At 38.9% G+C, this 15,856-nt stretch overlaps 1 protein-coding gene across 2 annotated transcripts in view; it reads left to right on the top strand.

Moving 5' to 3' along the window:
- The first annotated feature begins 3,923 nt into the window (after window positions 1–3,923).
- Window positions 3,924–15,856, top strand: part of YEATS2 (YEATS domain containing 2) — a 48,870-nt gene continuing 36,937 nt past the window's right edge. Inside the window, exons 1-9 of one of the 2 annotated variants that reach the window (XM_058188319.1) lie at window positions 3,924–4,061; window positions 5,146–5,243; window positions 5,818–5,931; window positions 6,643–6,740; window positions 6,828–6,920; window positions 11,224–11,463; window positions 12,829–12,944; window positions 13,968–14,129; window positions 14,541–14,652. In XM_058188319.1, coding sequence (XP_058044302.1) covers window positions 5,832–5,931; window positions 6,643–6,740; window positions 6,828–6,920; window positions 11,224–11,463; window positions 12,829–12,944; window positions 13,968–14,129; window positions 14,541–14,652 — 921 coding nt within the window. In that variant the 5' untranslated portion in view covers window positions 3,924–4,061; window positions 5,146–5,243; window positions 5,818–5,831. Of the gene's footprint in view, window positions 4,062–5,145; window positions 5,244–5,817; window positions 5,932–6,642; window positions 6,741–6,827; window positions 6,936–11,223; window positions 11,464–12,828; window positions 12,945–13,967; window positions 14,130–14,540; window positions 14,653–15,856 lie in introns of both variants that reach the window. The other variant, XM_058188316.1, reaches the window with a different exon arrangement.

The following is a 15,856-nucleotide window of genomic DNA, read 5'->3' as shown; positions in this document are numbered from 1 at the left end:
TATTGAATTTGTTATTTTTTAGCTTGTATTATAATACTGGAGTGTATCAGTAGATATTTCAATGTTATGTGTATGTATTTATAAGTATGTGTGATTTTTTTGATGATTGCTTATAAATGATGCTTTTTAAAGCTACTATGTATGGGTTGTAGTGATATGTGAGGGTGAAAAGCATTTGTAGTTTATTTTGTATACTTTAATCCAAAGAACTGAATGTTGTAAATAAATCCATTTTAGTATAATCTTTGCCCCAAAGCCAAATTCAGAATAAACATTGCTAATTTGCATCATTTTGATTTTCTGTTTTATTTAAAAATTTAGACCTTTATTATGTAAACATCTATTAATTACTTGATTTAGATCCCACTTTTCTTACAACTACACAGGATCCTAAAAGTAAAAAGCAACATAAAATAAAACATAGATGATCTTTCAGATATTTAGGATTTAACCACTAAGACTCTAAAAGTACATGTACTTTGTACTGTACACACTTGTACTTTGAAGCATATTCAGAAAACCATTAGTAGCCAATGCAGGATTTTCAACATGAAAATATGTTCCCAGTAGCTGCAGTACTCAGTATTCCAGCCAACACATTTTTCACTTCTAAAAAAAATCTATGGCAGAAATTGTTTCAGAAAGGTTTCAGTAGCTACAGAAAGCTATTCCTTGGCATGGCTGCCACCTGAATATCAAAAAACAGCTAAGATTGAAAGAACTTGAGATTTCAGGAACAGTACAACTTTATCTCCAAAAGGATGTACAGTACTTCAATCCTACATCAACAGGACAGCCATTTTGTCTAGATTTAAAGTTTGTTTAAAGAGCGTGCTACCATATAAGCAACAATGGTCACAAGTTTCTCAATTCTTGTAGAGGGAAACATTTATGTTCCTAATGTTTAAAAGATCTTAATTCTACTGGGAAAATTACAATTTCCATAGCAATCAATATCACTGCCAGAATATTATATTGGTTTGGAAGATAAATGTTATTTTATTGTAGCTTTCAATTTCCAACTAGGCCAAATAACGATGTTATTCATAAGTAGAAGATTTATAATAATGAATGCTAGATTTCCATTTAAATTCTGTAATATGCCAATAAAATGATGACCTAGATTTTGGGGGCAACATGCTGACTTTGTAAATCACTTAGAGAATGCTGTAAAGCATTCAATATATGCAATATATAAATCTAAGTGCTATTGCTATCTCAAACACAGATGTCAAAAATCATCACCACCTCAAATAACCGCTAGAATTTCCTAGATATTGCCTGTCAGAAATAGCTGGCCCCAAATATTTATTGTCAGTCAATATGGAGGATACCATTAGCCCCACTGCTATAAAGCTGTCTTAGCCTGTGAGCTCACTCAGTTTTGAACAAACATGCATAATAACAACCAGCTGATAAGCAAACAAATCAACTTTCAACATCTCCACCAACTATCCTCTTCAACATTTTTCCATGTACTCAAGCCATCCAACATAAACTTTTGGCCTTGATGCCATATAAAAAAACCCTATAAATTGTTATTGGACTGTGTTAATTTATCCCCATCAAAGTACATTTCACTTAGTACAGTCTGTTTCATGTTTAAACTTAACTGAATAAGTTGTGCAGAAGAAAGTTGGGAAGGACTGTACTGTAACAATGCAATATTATCTAGTCAAATATATTCATAAATGGTATAAAAACTACTTTAATAACCACCATACGGCTATGTAGAGATTACAGCTATGAAATCAGGGGTCCTAGGTACTCTGATATTGCTTGTTTTCCTGCAGACATTTCATTACCCAAATCTATAAAATCCTAGTTTATATACATAAATAGTTTCAATGAGGTGCATTAGCTTAGTTAAATTTTAAAAATAGTGGAAAAGTTAATGGTGTGAAAAACAATTTCAGTTAGAATATTTGACAACGAAACTTTTAAAAACGTTACACATTTCTACTTTGGCTTGTATTTTTAGAACAATTGGCAAAAATGATTAGAATATAAACAGCACATTTTTTATTATTCTTGATATTAACTTACACTAATTGATGTGTTTCATTTATATATAAGTGCATAAATAATTACAATCTGCATTTCTTTGCTTACAGTTGACCTAAGTATACATGAGAACATCAGTAGAATTCTGGATGAATTTATTGATGTAGTTTATTTCTGTCAGGCACAATCAACCAGATTCACACATATAGAGTTCAAAATGACTACTTTATTGTATTCTGCCTATAATACAAGAAACTCCCCAGACTTCATTTGGGATAAAGATAAGATCCCATGGAAGGGGCAGAGTGTGTGTCAGCCCTAAGTGTTTTGGAGCTGCACAACTGAAGACTAATTCCCAACATGAGCTCTGTTCTCCTGGGTAGCAGTTCCCCAGCACTTTCATATTATTTTTGAATGCTCTTTGCCATAGAAGTTCATTATGAATTGAGAAAAATGGTCACTCGACATATCTTAGGAGGAAAACGATGGCCAACAAAGGACAAGGCAACAATACAGTTTACAAGGTGTGTAACTTGCGGGTGGCCGTCTTGATCTCATTTCTATGTATTTGCTGCTGGAAAGCTTCAGATTTGTGGTGATTTCAGATTTGTGGTGCGACTGAAACAATCTGGAACTGAACACACTCAATACTGTAGAAATGATGGTAGATTTTAGGAGAAACCCTTCCATACTTCCACCTCTCACAATACTAGACAACACAGTATCAACAGTAGAAACCTTTAAATTTCTAGGTTCTATCATATCTCAAGATCTAAAATGGACAGCTAACATCAAAAACATCATCAAAAAAGGACAAAAAAGAATGTTCTTTCTGCGCCAACTCAGTAAGTTCAAACTGCCCAAGGAGCTGCTGATTCAGTTCTACAAAGGAATTATTGAGTCTGTCATTTGCACCTCTATAACTGTCTGGTTCGGTTCTGCAACCCAACAAGAAAGACACAGACTTCAGAGGATAATTAGAACTGCAGAAAAAATAATTGCTACCAACCTGCCTTCCATTGAGGACCTGTATACTGCACGAATCAAGAAGAGGGCCATGAAAATATTTACAGATCCCTCACATCCTGGACATAAACTGTTTCAACTCCTACCCTCAAAACTATAGAGCACTGTACACCAGAACAACTAGACACAAGAATAGTTTTTTCCTGAAGGCCATCACTCTGCTAAACAAATAATTCCCTCAAACTGTCAAACTATTTACTAAATCTGCACTACTATTAATCTTCTCATCATTCCCATCACCAATCTCTTTCCACTTATGACTGTATGACTGTAACTTTGTTGCTGGTAATCCTTATGATTTATACTGATATATTGACCATCATTTGTGTTGTAAATGTTGTACCTTGATGAAAGTATCTTTTCTTTTATGCACACTGAGAGCATATGCATCAAGACAAATTCCTTGTGTGTCCAATCACACTTGGCCAATAAAAAATTCTATTCTATTCTATTCTATTCTATTTTGTGTTTCTGGCATGCTGAAAACTTGGGAGAGCAGAAAAGTCTCCCTGCTCATCATGTTACCACTTTAATAGTTCAAGAACATCCCCACGCAGCTAACAAATGCGTTAATAATAATCACAATAATAAAGAATAATAATAAGTCTTGTGACACAAACTTTTGGAGATTTTAAAAAGCTCCTTAAATAAAATACCAACGCCCGGAAGAAGGAAAACTAAAAGCGGCACACATCAGTCGTCTTGGCCGCTAGTTCAAGTCGTTTAAGTTACAGTGGATGCTGTAGGTGAAGAGCCGCTCTCGGGCTTCGCTTTGCCAAGAATACACCGGCCAGCCCAGCACCGCCACTGCCGCCGCCGCCGCCTCCTTCAGGCATCGGCTTCTCCCAATGCCCGCCCCTTCTCCGCTCTCCGCCTGCGCAGCCGCGCCCCTCCGTCGCCCTGAGAGAGGACGGAGCTGATGGCGGCTGCGCGCTGCAGGTGGTGGCCTCGCTGAGCGTTGGGTTGGTTAATGCTATAAGGGACTGCCAGCGGCGGCCTTCCGGGGTTGTTGTTGTTTTTTAAGCAAGCCGGTGAGTTGTGCAGTTGCAGCCGAAGCCCCGCTTTATCCCTCCCGAGCTGAGAAGGGGCAGGACAGTGCGTGTGTTTGGCGAGCGCCCCCTCCGGCTCGGGCTCGACTCTGGCAAAAGGCTGGGGGTTCTTGCAAGAAGCCGGAGGCAACTATCTCTGAAAGAGCCGGCTAAGTTTGCTCAGTGTCTAACTTCGCTGGGCTTCGGGACTGGAAAAGCGAAGTACCCGCTTTACGCCCATCTTGCGCTCAAATCCTAACCATATTTACTTGGAAAGAGAAACGCTGAGTTTTGGTGAACTCTTGTTTGGAACGTGCTTTAAATCTGCAACCTTGCAGACGAACTACGTTCCTTGAAAGTTTCCATTGAATTCAGTAGGACTTCCTGTTAAACACATGGATAGTCCATACCATTGTAGAGTTATGTTTACCTGTTTCCATTCATTTTAACTGGTTTAAGCATAACTTGATTGCACTGGGTTGTGCTGTTAGGAGAACAGCTCTGCATTTACTATTTGACATACTCTACCTGGATACAAGTCCTTGTTTTTAAATACAACTCATATTAAAACTATGGTTTTGGATGGGGCTTGACCCCGGACACTTATCTGGCATAGTTTTGAATATTGATAAGCATGCGAATTACAAAAATATACAAAATATAGGCAGTATTCTGTCTTGATATTCGTTTTCCTTCAGTAATATTTGTTCTGAGGATCCGTACAAAGCGGTATCTAATTATCATTAAAGAGTTCCATTCAGTGACAGTTGCAAATGAGTGCAGTTTTTGATACCCTATTGATGCTTATGTTTATTAGATGCTCTTCTGTCTTTGGTGTTCCATGATAACATACCTTAATAAAACTGTTTTGTAATAATGTAATATCGATAATGTTTTCTATATTCAGCCAAGACAACAATTGGTAGTTGAATTGTCATTGTCTAATCTCCATGATTGTAAAATTTTAAATATTTGTAAATGTGAAATTATAAACTTAAGTGTTCAAAAATAGAGTGGATAGTAGTAAGCATGCTGAAGAAGAAAGTAAAATCTGTTTTCACCAATTAAAACCATTTTTATTTGACAGGACTAAATGAAAAACAAAACTTTGGGAGGAATCTAAGAAGCCTTCAGCCAAAGTGCAGAGCATTGAAAAAATATCAGATTTTGATTTATATGTCTAAGGTAAAAATACTTTGGGAAGATTTTTATTCATTTATAATGGAATATTGGGTCTATGTGATATGTATACACACTGCATATACATTTACTTTTCAATAGAAAAGAAAGAAGAAAATAAAGGTTAGTTGTTGTAGAACTAAAACAGGTTGCGGTTTTCATAAACGTATGCAAGTATTGTTACAATCTAAAATGTCATTTAGTGGCAATCTTTTTTCCCCATTTTTTAAAAAAATGAGTCTATATCCATATAACTTTTCAGTGACCATAGCATAGAGCAGGGGTCTCCAACCTTAGCAACTTTAAGACTGTGGACCCAAATCCCAGAGTTCCTCAGCTAGTTTGCTGACTGAGAAACTCTGGGAGTTGAAGTCCACAAGTCTTAAAGTTGCCAAGGTTGGAGATCCCTGGCATAGAGCAATCTTTGGCTATAAAGTATTGCTTTATTTTAGAATTCTTTACCTCTTATTCAGACATGCTGGTCTTTTGTTCTCAATAAGAGAACTGGCTAATTCTGTAATGTAGCTTAGAACGTAGAACTTACAAATGCTATGTATTTGTTTCTTTTTTCTTTCTCTAGTGAAGAAAACAACAATGTCCGGTATCAAGAGGACTGTAGAGGAGATGGACCCAGACTATGAAGAGATCTCAGTTGCACCTACAAACAAACATCATAAAGTATCAGAACAATCTGGTAAAATTTCTTTTAAAAAACAAAGAACAGTATGTGATTAAAAACTAAGATTAAAACCAATCTTAAATCTCAATTTTTCCACTTTTTCTTTCCCAACTGTATAGACATGTTTCATTGTGTTTTTGTGTGATGTTGATCTTGGTTCAACTCATAGTCCAAGAAACATCTTTTCCAATTTCATTTTGGGGTAAAAAATAAAAGTAGCATTCAAGACAATATGGGAATTGATCTAAGTATAATGTTGAGACTTTATTGATTACTAAAACTTTGGCTAATGCATATATTACACTAAACATAATATAAGTTGGGAATCCAATAATAGTGATTTATAAGTCATTTTTATGGCTTATTACAATTCAAAATTTAGTATAATGTGAGACTCCAGCATTTTGTGTTTATGTAGATCTTAATTAAAGATTTCCTGTTATGAGTGACAGTTAAGTCCTGATGTTTCTAAATTTTCTTTCAGCAATATTTAGATTTCAAAAATTACAGTGTTACAATGTAAGTTACAAATTACAGTGATTCCTTGAAACAATCTTTACATTATTTGTGTATAATCTAATGCTGCTGTTTTCTTTCAACATAACCTGCTCAATCTGACATCACAAACATTTTTAGCTTACATATGGAACATTTTTTTGGAAACGTTGCAAACAGTCTTAAATATCGAACATAAAAATCTTAATTGTATGAATTCTTTTTACATAGCTCGAGATGCTGCAATACAGAAAATTGAAGCAATTATTAAAGAACAGTTTTCTATAGAAATGAAAAATAAAGAACATGAGATTCAAGTGATTGATCAGGTATATAGATATCATGTTTATTATAAATTGAGAAACAGAAGCAGGGATATGTGCAGCCATTTCTTAAATGGATTTTCCTTTTGACAGCGGCTGATCGAAGCAAGAAGAATGATGGATAAACTGCGAGCCTGCATTGTGGCGAACTACTATGCTTCTGCTGGACTCTTTAAAGTTGGGGAGGTAAATAGTACACATGTGAGTAACGGCAAGTTACCTTGCTTTAATCTATATCAGGATTTCCTAAAGTGGTCAGTGTTGATCCCTTTGGTTTGACGGGATAATCCATTGATGTTGTTATTTGTAGAGATATTGCTTAAAGTAGTATTCATTAAATAATATTCATATAATGCTTGGGAGTCAATTAACAACCTGAAACTTCATGAAGGGGTCAATGAACTGAAGTGTCAGGGAACTCCTGTTCCAAATGTTGACATTCTTGTATTTAAAAATAAAGGTTGCAAAGAAGTTGTTGGAAAGGAGTACTAGTCATAAACCAGGAGTGCGTTTTAGATGTCTCTCCAGATATTTTTAAACTTTATGCTGGCTAAGCACACTAGGTGTTATGGTATGGAAGGTTGTAGATCATATGTTAGTGTAACTACTTGAAAGCTTCAATTAAAGAAACAGAACTAAATTTCAGTAGGAGCAAACTTGAATTTAAAAAAACAACAGCCTGTTTTTAGTTTGAGACAGATTTTTTTAAAATAATAAAACATCAAACTATACGATTAATAACATTTGCGATCTTATTCAGGGGGAGTCCGCGGACCTTATGGGCATTACGGAGACCTGGTTGGGCCTAGAGGGGGGGGTTCCCCTTGTTGAGATGTGCCCTCCAGGTTTCCGAGCATTTCATCAGCCGAGGGCCCAAGGTAGGGGTGGGGGGTGGCGGTTGTTATTAAGGAAGATCTGGTGCCGAGGGAGGCCACTGTTCCTCAGATTGCCGTCTGTGAATCCCTCTATGTGCGGTGGGGCCATAGGAATCAGTTGGGCTTGTTAATCACGTACCTGGCTCCTTGCTGCGTGACCACAGCCCTGCCTGAGCTGTTGGAGGTAATTGCTGCTGTGGCGGTTGAGACCCCCAGACTTATAGTCATGGGGGATTTCAACCTGCCATCAGCTGGCTTGTTATCGACGGCAGCTCGGGAGTTCCAGGCTTCCATGACGGCCTTGGACTTGATTCGAGTAAATGATGGCCCTACGCACATGGGGGGAGGCACGCTGGATCTGATTTATATCTCTGGACAGTGGTTAAATGATCTGGAATTAGATGATTTAGTAACAGAACCAATGTCATGGTCCGATCATTTTCTCCTTCACCTAGACTTCCGAACCGCCACTCACCATCGCAGGGAGGCGGACCCTATATGTTGGTCCCGCCCCAGGCGCCTGATGGACCCCGAGAGGTTCCTGACGGAGCTTGGGCCATTTCCTGAGGATCTGGCCCATGGCACGACTGAGGAACTAGTCGCGGCCTGGGAACAGGCCGCGGCTGGGGCCTTGGACCGTGTCGTGCCTTTGCGGCCTCTGACCCGGCGCAGATCTCGTCCGGCCCCTTGGTTCTCCGAGGGGCTGAGGGAGATGAAACGCCGGAGAAGACGCCTAGAGAGCACCTGGAGGTCCAGTCGCTCCGAAGCTGATCGGACACTAGTTAGGTCCTATTCTAGGACCTACCTAGTGGCAATGAGGGAGGCGAGGCGTTCTTACGCCTCCACCCTCATTGCATCGGCAGATAACCGCCCGGCCGCCCTGTTTCGGGTGGCCCGCTCCCTCCTTCATCAGGAGGTGCGGGATGACCCTTTGCAGGGACGAGCCGAGGAGTTTAGTGGTTATCTATACGATAAAATCGCTCAGCTCCGGGACGGTCTGGACCGAAATTGGGATGATCCAAGCGAGGGAGAGGAGGCACGTCTTGTCGAGTCTATTTGGGATGAGTTTGACCCTGTGGCTCCCGAGGACGTGGACAGGTTGTTGGGGAGGCTTCACGCCACGACATGTTTACTGGACCCGTGTCCTTCCTGGCTGGTACTGGCCACTCAGGAGGTGACACGAGGCTGGCTCCAGAGGATTATCAACGCTTCTTTGTTGGAAGGGGTTTTCCCTGCCGCCTTGAAAGAGGCGGTGGTGAGACCCCTCCTCAAGAAGCCCTCCCTGGACCCAGCTATTTTGGGCAATTATCGTCCAGTCTCCAACCTTCGCTTTGTTGCGAAGGTTGTAGAGAGTGCCGTGGCGTGACAGCTACCCCAATACCTGGATGAAGCTGTCTATCTAGACCCGTTCCAGTCCGGCTTCCGACCCGGATACAGCACGGAGACAGCTTTGGTCGCATTGGTGGATGATCTCTGGAGGGCCAGGGATAGGGGTTATTCCTCTGCCCTGGTCCTATTAGACCTCTCAGCGGCTTTTGATACCATCGACCATGGTATCTTGCTGCGCCGGTTGGGGGGATTGGGAGTGGGAGGCACCGTGTACCGGTGGTTCTCCTCCTATCTCTCCGACCGGTCGCAGACGGTGTTGACAGGGGGGCAGAGGTCGACGCGAGGTGCCTCACTTGTGGGGTGCCGCGGGGTCGATTCTCTCGCCCTTCTGTTCAACATCTACATGAAGCCGTTGGGTGAGATCATCAGTGACTTGGGGTGAGATACCAGCAGTGCGCTGATGACACCCAGCTGTACTTTTCCACCCGGGCCACCCCAATGAAGTTGTTGAAGTGCTGTCCCGGTGTTTGGAAGCCGTCGGGTCTGGATGGAGAAACAGGCTCAAGCTTAATCCCTCCAAGACGGAGTGGCTGTGGATGCCGGCATCCCGATTCAGTCAGCTGCAGCTGCAGCTGCCTGTTGGAGGCAGTTACTGGCCCCAAAGGATAGGGTGCGCAACTTAGGTGTCCTCCTGGATGAACGGCTGTCGTTTGAAGATCATTTGACGGCCGTCTCCAGGAGGGCCTTCCACCAGGTTCGCCTGGTTCGGCAGTTGCGCCCCTTCCTTGATCGGGATGCCTTGTGCACAGTCACTCATGCGCTCGTTACCTCTCGCTTGGATTATTGTAATGCTCTCTACATGGGGCTCCCCTTGAGGTGCACTCGGAGGCTTCAGTTAGTCCAGAATGCAGCTGCGCGGGTGATTGAGGGAGCTAGGCGTAGCTCCCATGTAACACCGCTCCTGCGCAGGCTGCACTGGCTACCTGTGGCCTTTCGAGTGCACTTTAAGGTTTTGGTTACGACCTTTAAAGCGCTCCATGGCTTGGGGCCTGGGTACTTACGGGACCGCCTGCTGTTACCGCATGCCTCCCACCGACCCGTATGCTCTCACAGAGAGGGACTTCTCAGGGTGCCGTCTGCCAAGCAGTGTCGGCTGGCGGCCCCCAGGGGAAGGTCCTTCTCTGTGGGGCTCCACACTCTGGAGCAGGCTTCCCCGGGTTTCGCCAAATTCCTGACCTTCGGACCTTTCGTCGCGAACTGAAGACACATCTGTTCATTCGCGCGGGGCTGGCTTGAATTTTATCAATTTTAAATTTTTTATTAATAATTTTAAATGGGGTTTTAGTCTATTATATATTTTAACTTCTTAGGCTAACTATAAAATAAGTTTCTTAATCATATTTTAAATTGTACATTGTATTACCTGTTTTATTTTGCCTGTACACCGCCCTGAGTCCTTCGGGAGAAGGGCGGTATAAAAATCAAATTAAATAAATAAAATAAATAAATAAATAAAACATTGAGAAAAACAATTGAAAAGACCATGATGGAAGACTTTTATATCATGAACAAAGCAACTCTAAAAAAAATGACCAAAATTGAAAGTTAAAAGTTCTTTTTCTTGTCTCTCTCTTTCCAAAAAATTTCAGGTGTTGAGAAATAATGCCTGTTGGTAATCTACTGCTGCAAATCAGAAGCAGATTTATTTAGTTGCAAAGAAAGTAGAGAGTGAGCTAGATAGTTACCTTTCCTGTGAACACACTGTTAAACAAGTTTTAGTATTCTGTGTCAACCTCCAAAAATTATATGAATGAGCTACTTAAAAGAGCAGCTCTGATGGTGTTGTAGTATTGCCATCTGATGTTTTTATTTTACTATTCAGCCCCTAGCTCAGTGGTAGACCTACATGTTCCATACTCTTTATCCTGCTGTCTCCTTTTTAAGAGGATCAAGAAGCATTTACTATGAAAAGCTACAGAAATTCCGATTGCAGCTGTCTTTGAAATAGAACTGGGCTGAAAATATCTCCACATGTCTGAAGGATTTGCAATAAATCAGCAACAATTTTAACTTCCAGGTTTTTAAATAGACCTGCTTCTTCAAGTCTTGCCTGCCTTTAGGTATAATCAGTAGTGGAATTGTCCGTAAGATCCATAGACGTGTCTTATCTACCAGGTTGCAGCTGGATGAATTTAGGGGATTAGTTTTAAAAATCTGCAAGACTAACATCTGCCCTCCTCATGTATACTAAAACAAACAAACAAACAAACACTATTCTATTTCAGGGAATGAAGACTTGTGATTCTATGGTTTTTAACCATCCAACCATCAAGAAATTTTTAGAATCTCCATCCCGATCATCCTCTCCTGCTAATCAGGGCTCAGAAACCCTGTCAGTCAATCATTCAGAGAGTGAATCATCTCAGCACATGGAATACATGTTGGGAAAAGACAATGGTAGTCTGGATGTGGAAGAAAGAGTGCCAAGCAAACTTGACTTGACTCTGCGCAAGAATGCTGGACAGGTGATACGACACCAGTGTGTTAAAATAATTCTTTTGTAAAAGCATGTCAAAAGGAATCCTGTTTCCCTTATTGGAAGCGCTATAAATACCACTGTAAAGAACAAAACCATTTTCTACCTACCGGTATTTCCTGTTGGTGTAATCATATGTATGTGAACCTTCCCCTACCTGGTGCCGCCTCAATATGTAGGACTTTAATTTCCATGATTTCCAGCTAGTATGGTCAAAAGGAAATACGGGATTTCTAGCAATATAAAGGTATTAGGTTAAATGATACTTCTGAAGTGTTTATACTTTTGGTTTCCAGTTTATGGCATATGAATAACAGTGTTTATGCAGTTTTTAAATACCCAAAGAAGAAAGAGATTACGATTTTAAACTGTGAGCACGGTCCGTTTTCTTTAGAAGAGGAAGCCAGTTCTCATTTCCCAAGGTAATTGGGAATTTGGTTCATAGATAAAGCACTCCCAGAAATAGCCTGGCCTGAAATTGTCACTTCAGACTCTTAAGTAGTTTTGCATGTTGATATTCCCTTAATATGTTGTTGCTAATGTTGTTTTGGATAGGATCATATAACATACCCCAGAATTTCAAGAATTTGTCCCTGTATCTCTAATCTTTACCTATTGCCTTTTCAACTCGGCTTGCATTTAAAGAAGTAAAAGCTTTAGCCTGGATGAAAGTACATTTCTCTTTAATTTTCCACTTTGCTCGGATCACTTTCTATATATATCACTTTCTATATATCACTTTCTATATATATATCCTTGTAAGCTCCTAGCCATAGTTCCAGAGCCGGGTTTTTCAAACTTAGGGTCTCATAGAATGCCATCAAGCTCTTGTGGAACAAAGGACAAAAAAAAAAAAAAAAAACGGGGGTGGGAATCCAGTACCCAGGTGATCTGTGCTCATGAGTTCCAGGAAATTTTTTAAAGTAAAGATTTAAAAATTTTAAAACTTCTGGAGTTTTCTTTTATATTCTTTTGATAGCATGTACAGTTAACACTCACCAAGTTTGGTATAAACTCAGTGAGAGATCTTACAAATTGCATCATTGCTTTGTCATATAGTGTAAGGAACCTTCAAACAATTTTTTGTTTTATATAAGAGTAACAAGAACATGTCAACTTTATCCAGATTCATGTATTTAAATATTATCTATTTACATGGTAACATGCTCAAAACCAAATCTGATGATTTTGTAAGAGCTGGATGCCATTTTTAACATTTAGAGATTATATAAAGCTAGGTATAATTTCAGCAGTAGAAAGGTTTACCACATATTTTTTAAAATGCTTGCAACTTCCATCAAAAATCTTTCTCCCTGAGCATCCTTATATAGATTTCTAAACATTCCATCTTTAGGGCATTTCTGGTGTTTCAAGAGAGTATGAAGCAGAGCTGAGAAAGGCTGGTTTTTCAAATGAAGAACATTCACGATTATATGTAAAGAAAACAATAGTTGTCGGTAATGTTTCCAAGTAAGTATTCAAAGTGTTTTTTTTTTCTCTTTTCCTATCCACTCCAAATATGGATTGAAATGATCAAACTATGGAATTAGTAAAGTCCTTGGTGCCCTCAATTTGCTTGCAGACTTTTCATTATCCAAGTAGATAATGTCATCAGTATTAATGTGGAATCAGTAAACAAACTGATTTCTATTCTGTTCCAGTAATATTGTAACCATTATTATTAGACAAACCTGTTGTTTCAGGGAAAGACCAATCCATGTCATTCTTTCTTTATAGTAGTTTTGAAGGCAGTAGGCAACTACTGGTTTGGATAATGCTGATTGGAAGTGCTCTGAGTACTTAAAAGAGTTGCTGCTACTCTTAGCTCCACCTCCAGCCCTGTATATACTCCATTCTGACATTTCAGGAGGCATCTACTACGTCAAGTAACATACTGGAGTGCCTCATCATAGCTTCATATGACACCTGGCAAGAACACTCAATGGGACAATATAGATAAATGATTATGCTTAGAGTTGTACTAGGCATATTTTCCCCTCCAACCTGTATCAGAGAATTGACTGGGTAATGCTGCTTGAAGCCACAGTAAGTAGCTCTAACCAGCACTTCTCAGGACTCAGAAAGAAAGGATGGTGAAGGAAGTCTATTTGTTTTGCTACATGATGTATTTATACATCTGTTTGTTAGTCATCTAAAAAGGACAGTATAATCTCTCTTTCCTTCTGATGTCATTCTTTATTTTTTCTTCCACTGGAAAAGATCCAGCAGTAGCATGTTTTTATTTTTTCCTATAGGTGAAGGGAAAAGAGGGCATGTCCTAGTGTAAAAGCAAGCAACTCCTCAATATATAGCTTTTTTTTCATTACCATGATTAAAGGAATGACCATACATTTTGTCAATGAAGGGTTTTCCTGAAGAAAAATTCTTGTCTGTCACAAAGAGAACCATAACAGCCTTTCATTTCAGTATTTAGGATTGCTTAATTAGTGACGCAGTAGAATTAACTTTGGTGGATTTTTTTTTGTCTTCCAGATACATTCCTCCTGATAAGAGAGAAGAAAATGACCAATCCACTCATAAATGGATGGTATACGTAAGAGGTTCCCGACGAGAGCCAAGCATTGATCATTTTGTTAAGAAAGTCTGGTTTTTTCTTCATCCCAGCTATAAACCTAATGATCTTGTTGAAGTCAGGTAACACAGATTTCATTGAAATCACTTGAATGATTTGGTTTCAAATGCTCCATATCTTTTCTGCAACTTCCTCATCTCTTGTATCTGTTGGTAACATTCTGGATAGAATTGCTCCTTGTAGTAGAAAATGCACCACTTAATGGTATTCCTTGGATCCAACATTATCAGTGGCATAGCATCCCCAAGCAGGCCCAGTAACTCAGAATATCCTTCTGTCAGCTCTTCTGGTTTCTTAGATAAAGCATTTCCTGGATAGAAGGATTTCATTTCATGTAGTTAGTTATTTTAAATTGGCATGACATTTTCATTATCCCCATTTCAAGACTCAAATATTTCTTGGCATTTTTTTTCATTTTTTAAAAAATATTTTTTAGAAGAAATAACTAAAGCCTCGAATGTCCATATTTGTAGAGAACCCCCTTTCCATCTGACGAGGCGGGGCTGGGGAGAGTTTCCAGTGCGGGTTCAGATTCACTTTAAGGATAACCGAAACAAAAGGATTGACATTATACACCATCTCAAGGTAATACTCTAGTGTTCCATGATACAATACCTAGTTTGGTCCCAAATCTTTTTTTGTTTACTTTTTCTCAAGGAAATTGTCAGTCTGGTTTTAGGTTTTGTAAAGTAAAATGAACATAACAAATGTTTATGAAAGATATCTGAAATTTAAAATGCTTGTGGGGTTTTTTTCCGTGTTGATCTATTACACATGCAAAGTATAACAACCGTATATTCTTGAAAAAAATAAAAGGCAAACCTAAAAATGGGGAAATCTAAAAGAGGTCCATAAGGGTAAAGAAATTTTGTTTATAATTTTGTTTTACAAAGGAAAATTCAAGAGCAGAACCAAGAAAATAAATAATTCTAAAGGATTCCTTTCTGAAATAAAGAACTATAATAAAGTCCCTATGGTCATATGTGTACTATATATGTGCACATATGGAGCTTCAAATAATGTTAAATGTAAGATGTTTTTTTTTAACTAAGATGTAAGTGCAGAAGTCAGCAACACATTTCTTAATAATTAAAAAAATAACACCAGATATCATCTATGGAACATCCAAAATTATTTAAATTACATTATTTTTAATTGAATATGCTTTAAAAAAGAAAAAAATGCTTGGAATTTCAAGCAGAAATTCTGGGAAAATACAAGAATTTTAAAATATTCAAGTTTTTAAAACATCCGTACATATAATGATTCTCAGTACATAAATCAAAACATAACCAAGAATTATTTCTATCATTCAAGAATTTCCCTCCTCCCCAGATAAAAAGGAAATCATCCAGGAAGATCCTTTTGTGACTGTCACAAATGGTGGTATTTACTTTTTGGAATTTTCTCCTCCCAATGCTCAGGAGGTGGCTATTATTTTTTAGGCTTCCTTTAGCTGCCAAGATAACCCTTTCAAGAATAAATTTCCAAAGTTATAAAAGGTCAGATAAGTAGGTTTATTGTAGAAAAGCTTTGAAGCCATTACAAAAGAATTCAAGCAACTGCAGTGTATCAAACACAACCCCTACTTAGTGAAATTAGGGTTCACATTCTCGTGCCTCTTCTGCTGTCTGGGCAGAAGCTAGATGGGCTAGAATTAGCCTTCTGATACCAAATATTCTCTCTCTTAATTTCTCAATCAGTGAGTGACCTAGACTGCCTTCAGCATTTTAGTATTCCTCAAACACTGGATAGTTTTAACCCACTTTTAATTCATGTATTTGTTCTT

The sequence above is a fragment of the Ahaetulla prasina genome, chromosome 6 (genome assembly GCF_028640845.1).
Source record: "Ahaetulla prasina isolate Xishuangbanna chromosome 6, ASM2864084v1, whole genome shotgun sequence".
Classification (NCBI taxonomy): domain Eukaryota; kingdom Metazoa; phylum Chordata; class Lepidosauria; order Squamata; family Colubridae; genus Ahaetulla; species Ahaetulla prasina.
This window is presented reverse-complemented; position numbering and strand designations above follow the sequence as displayed.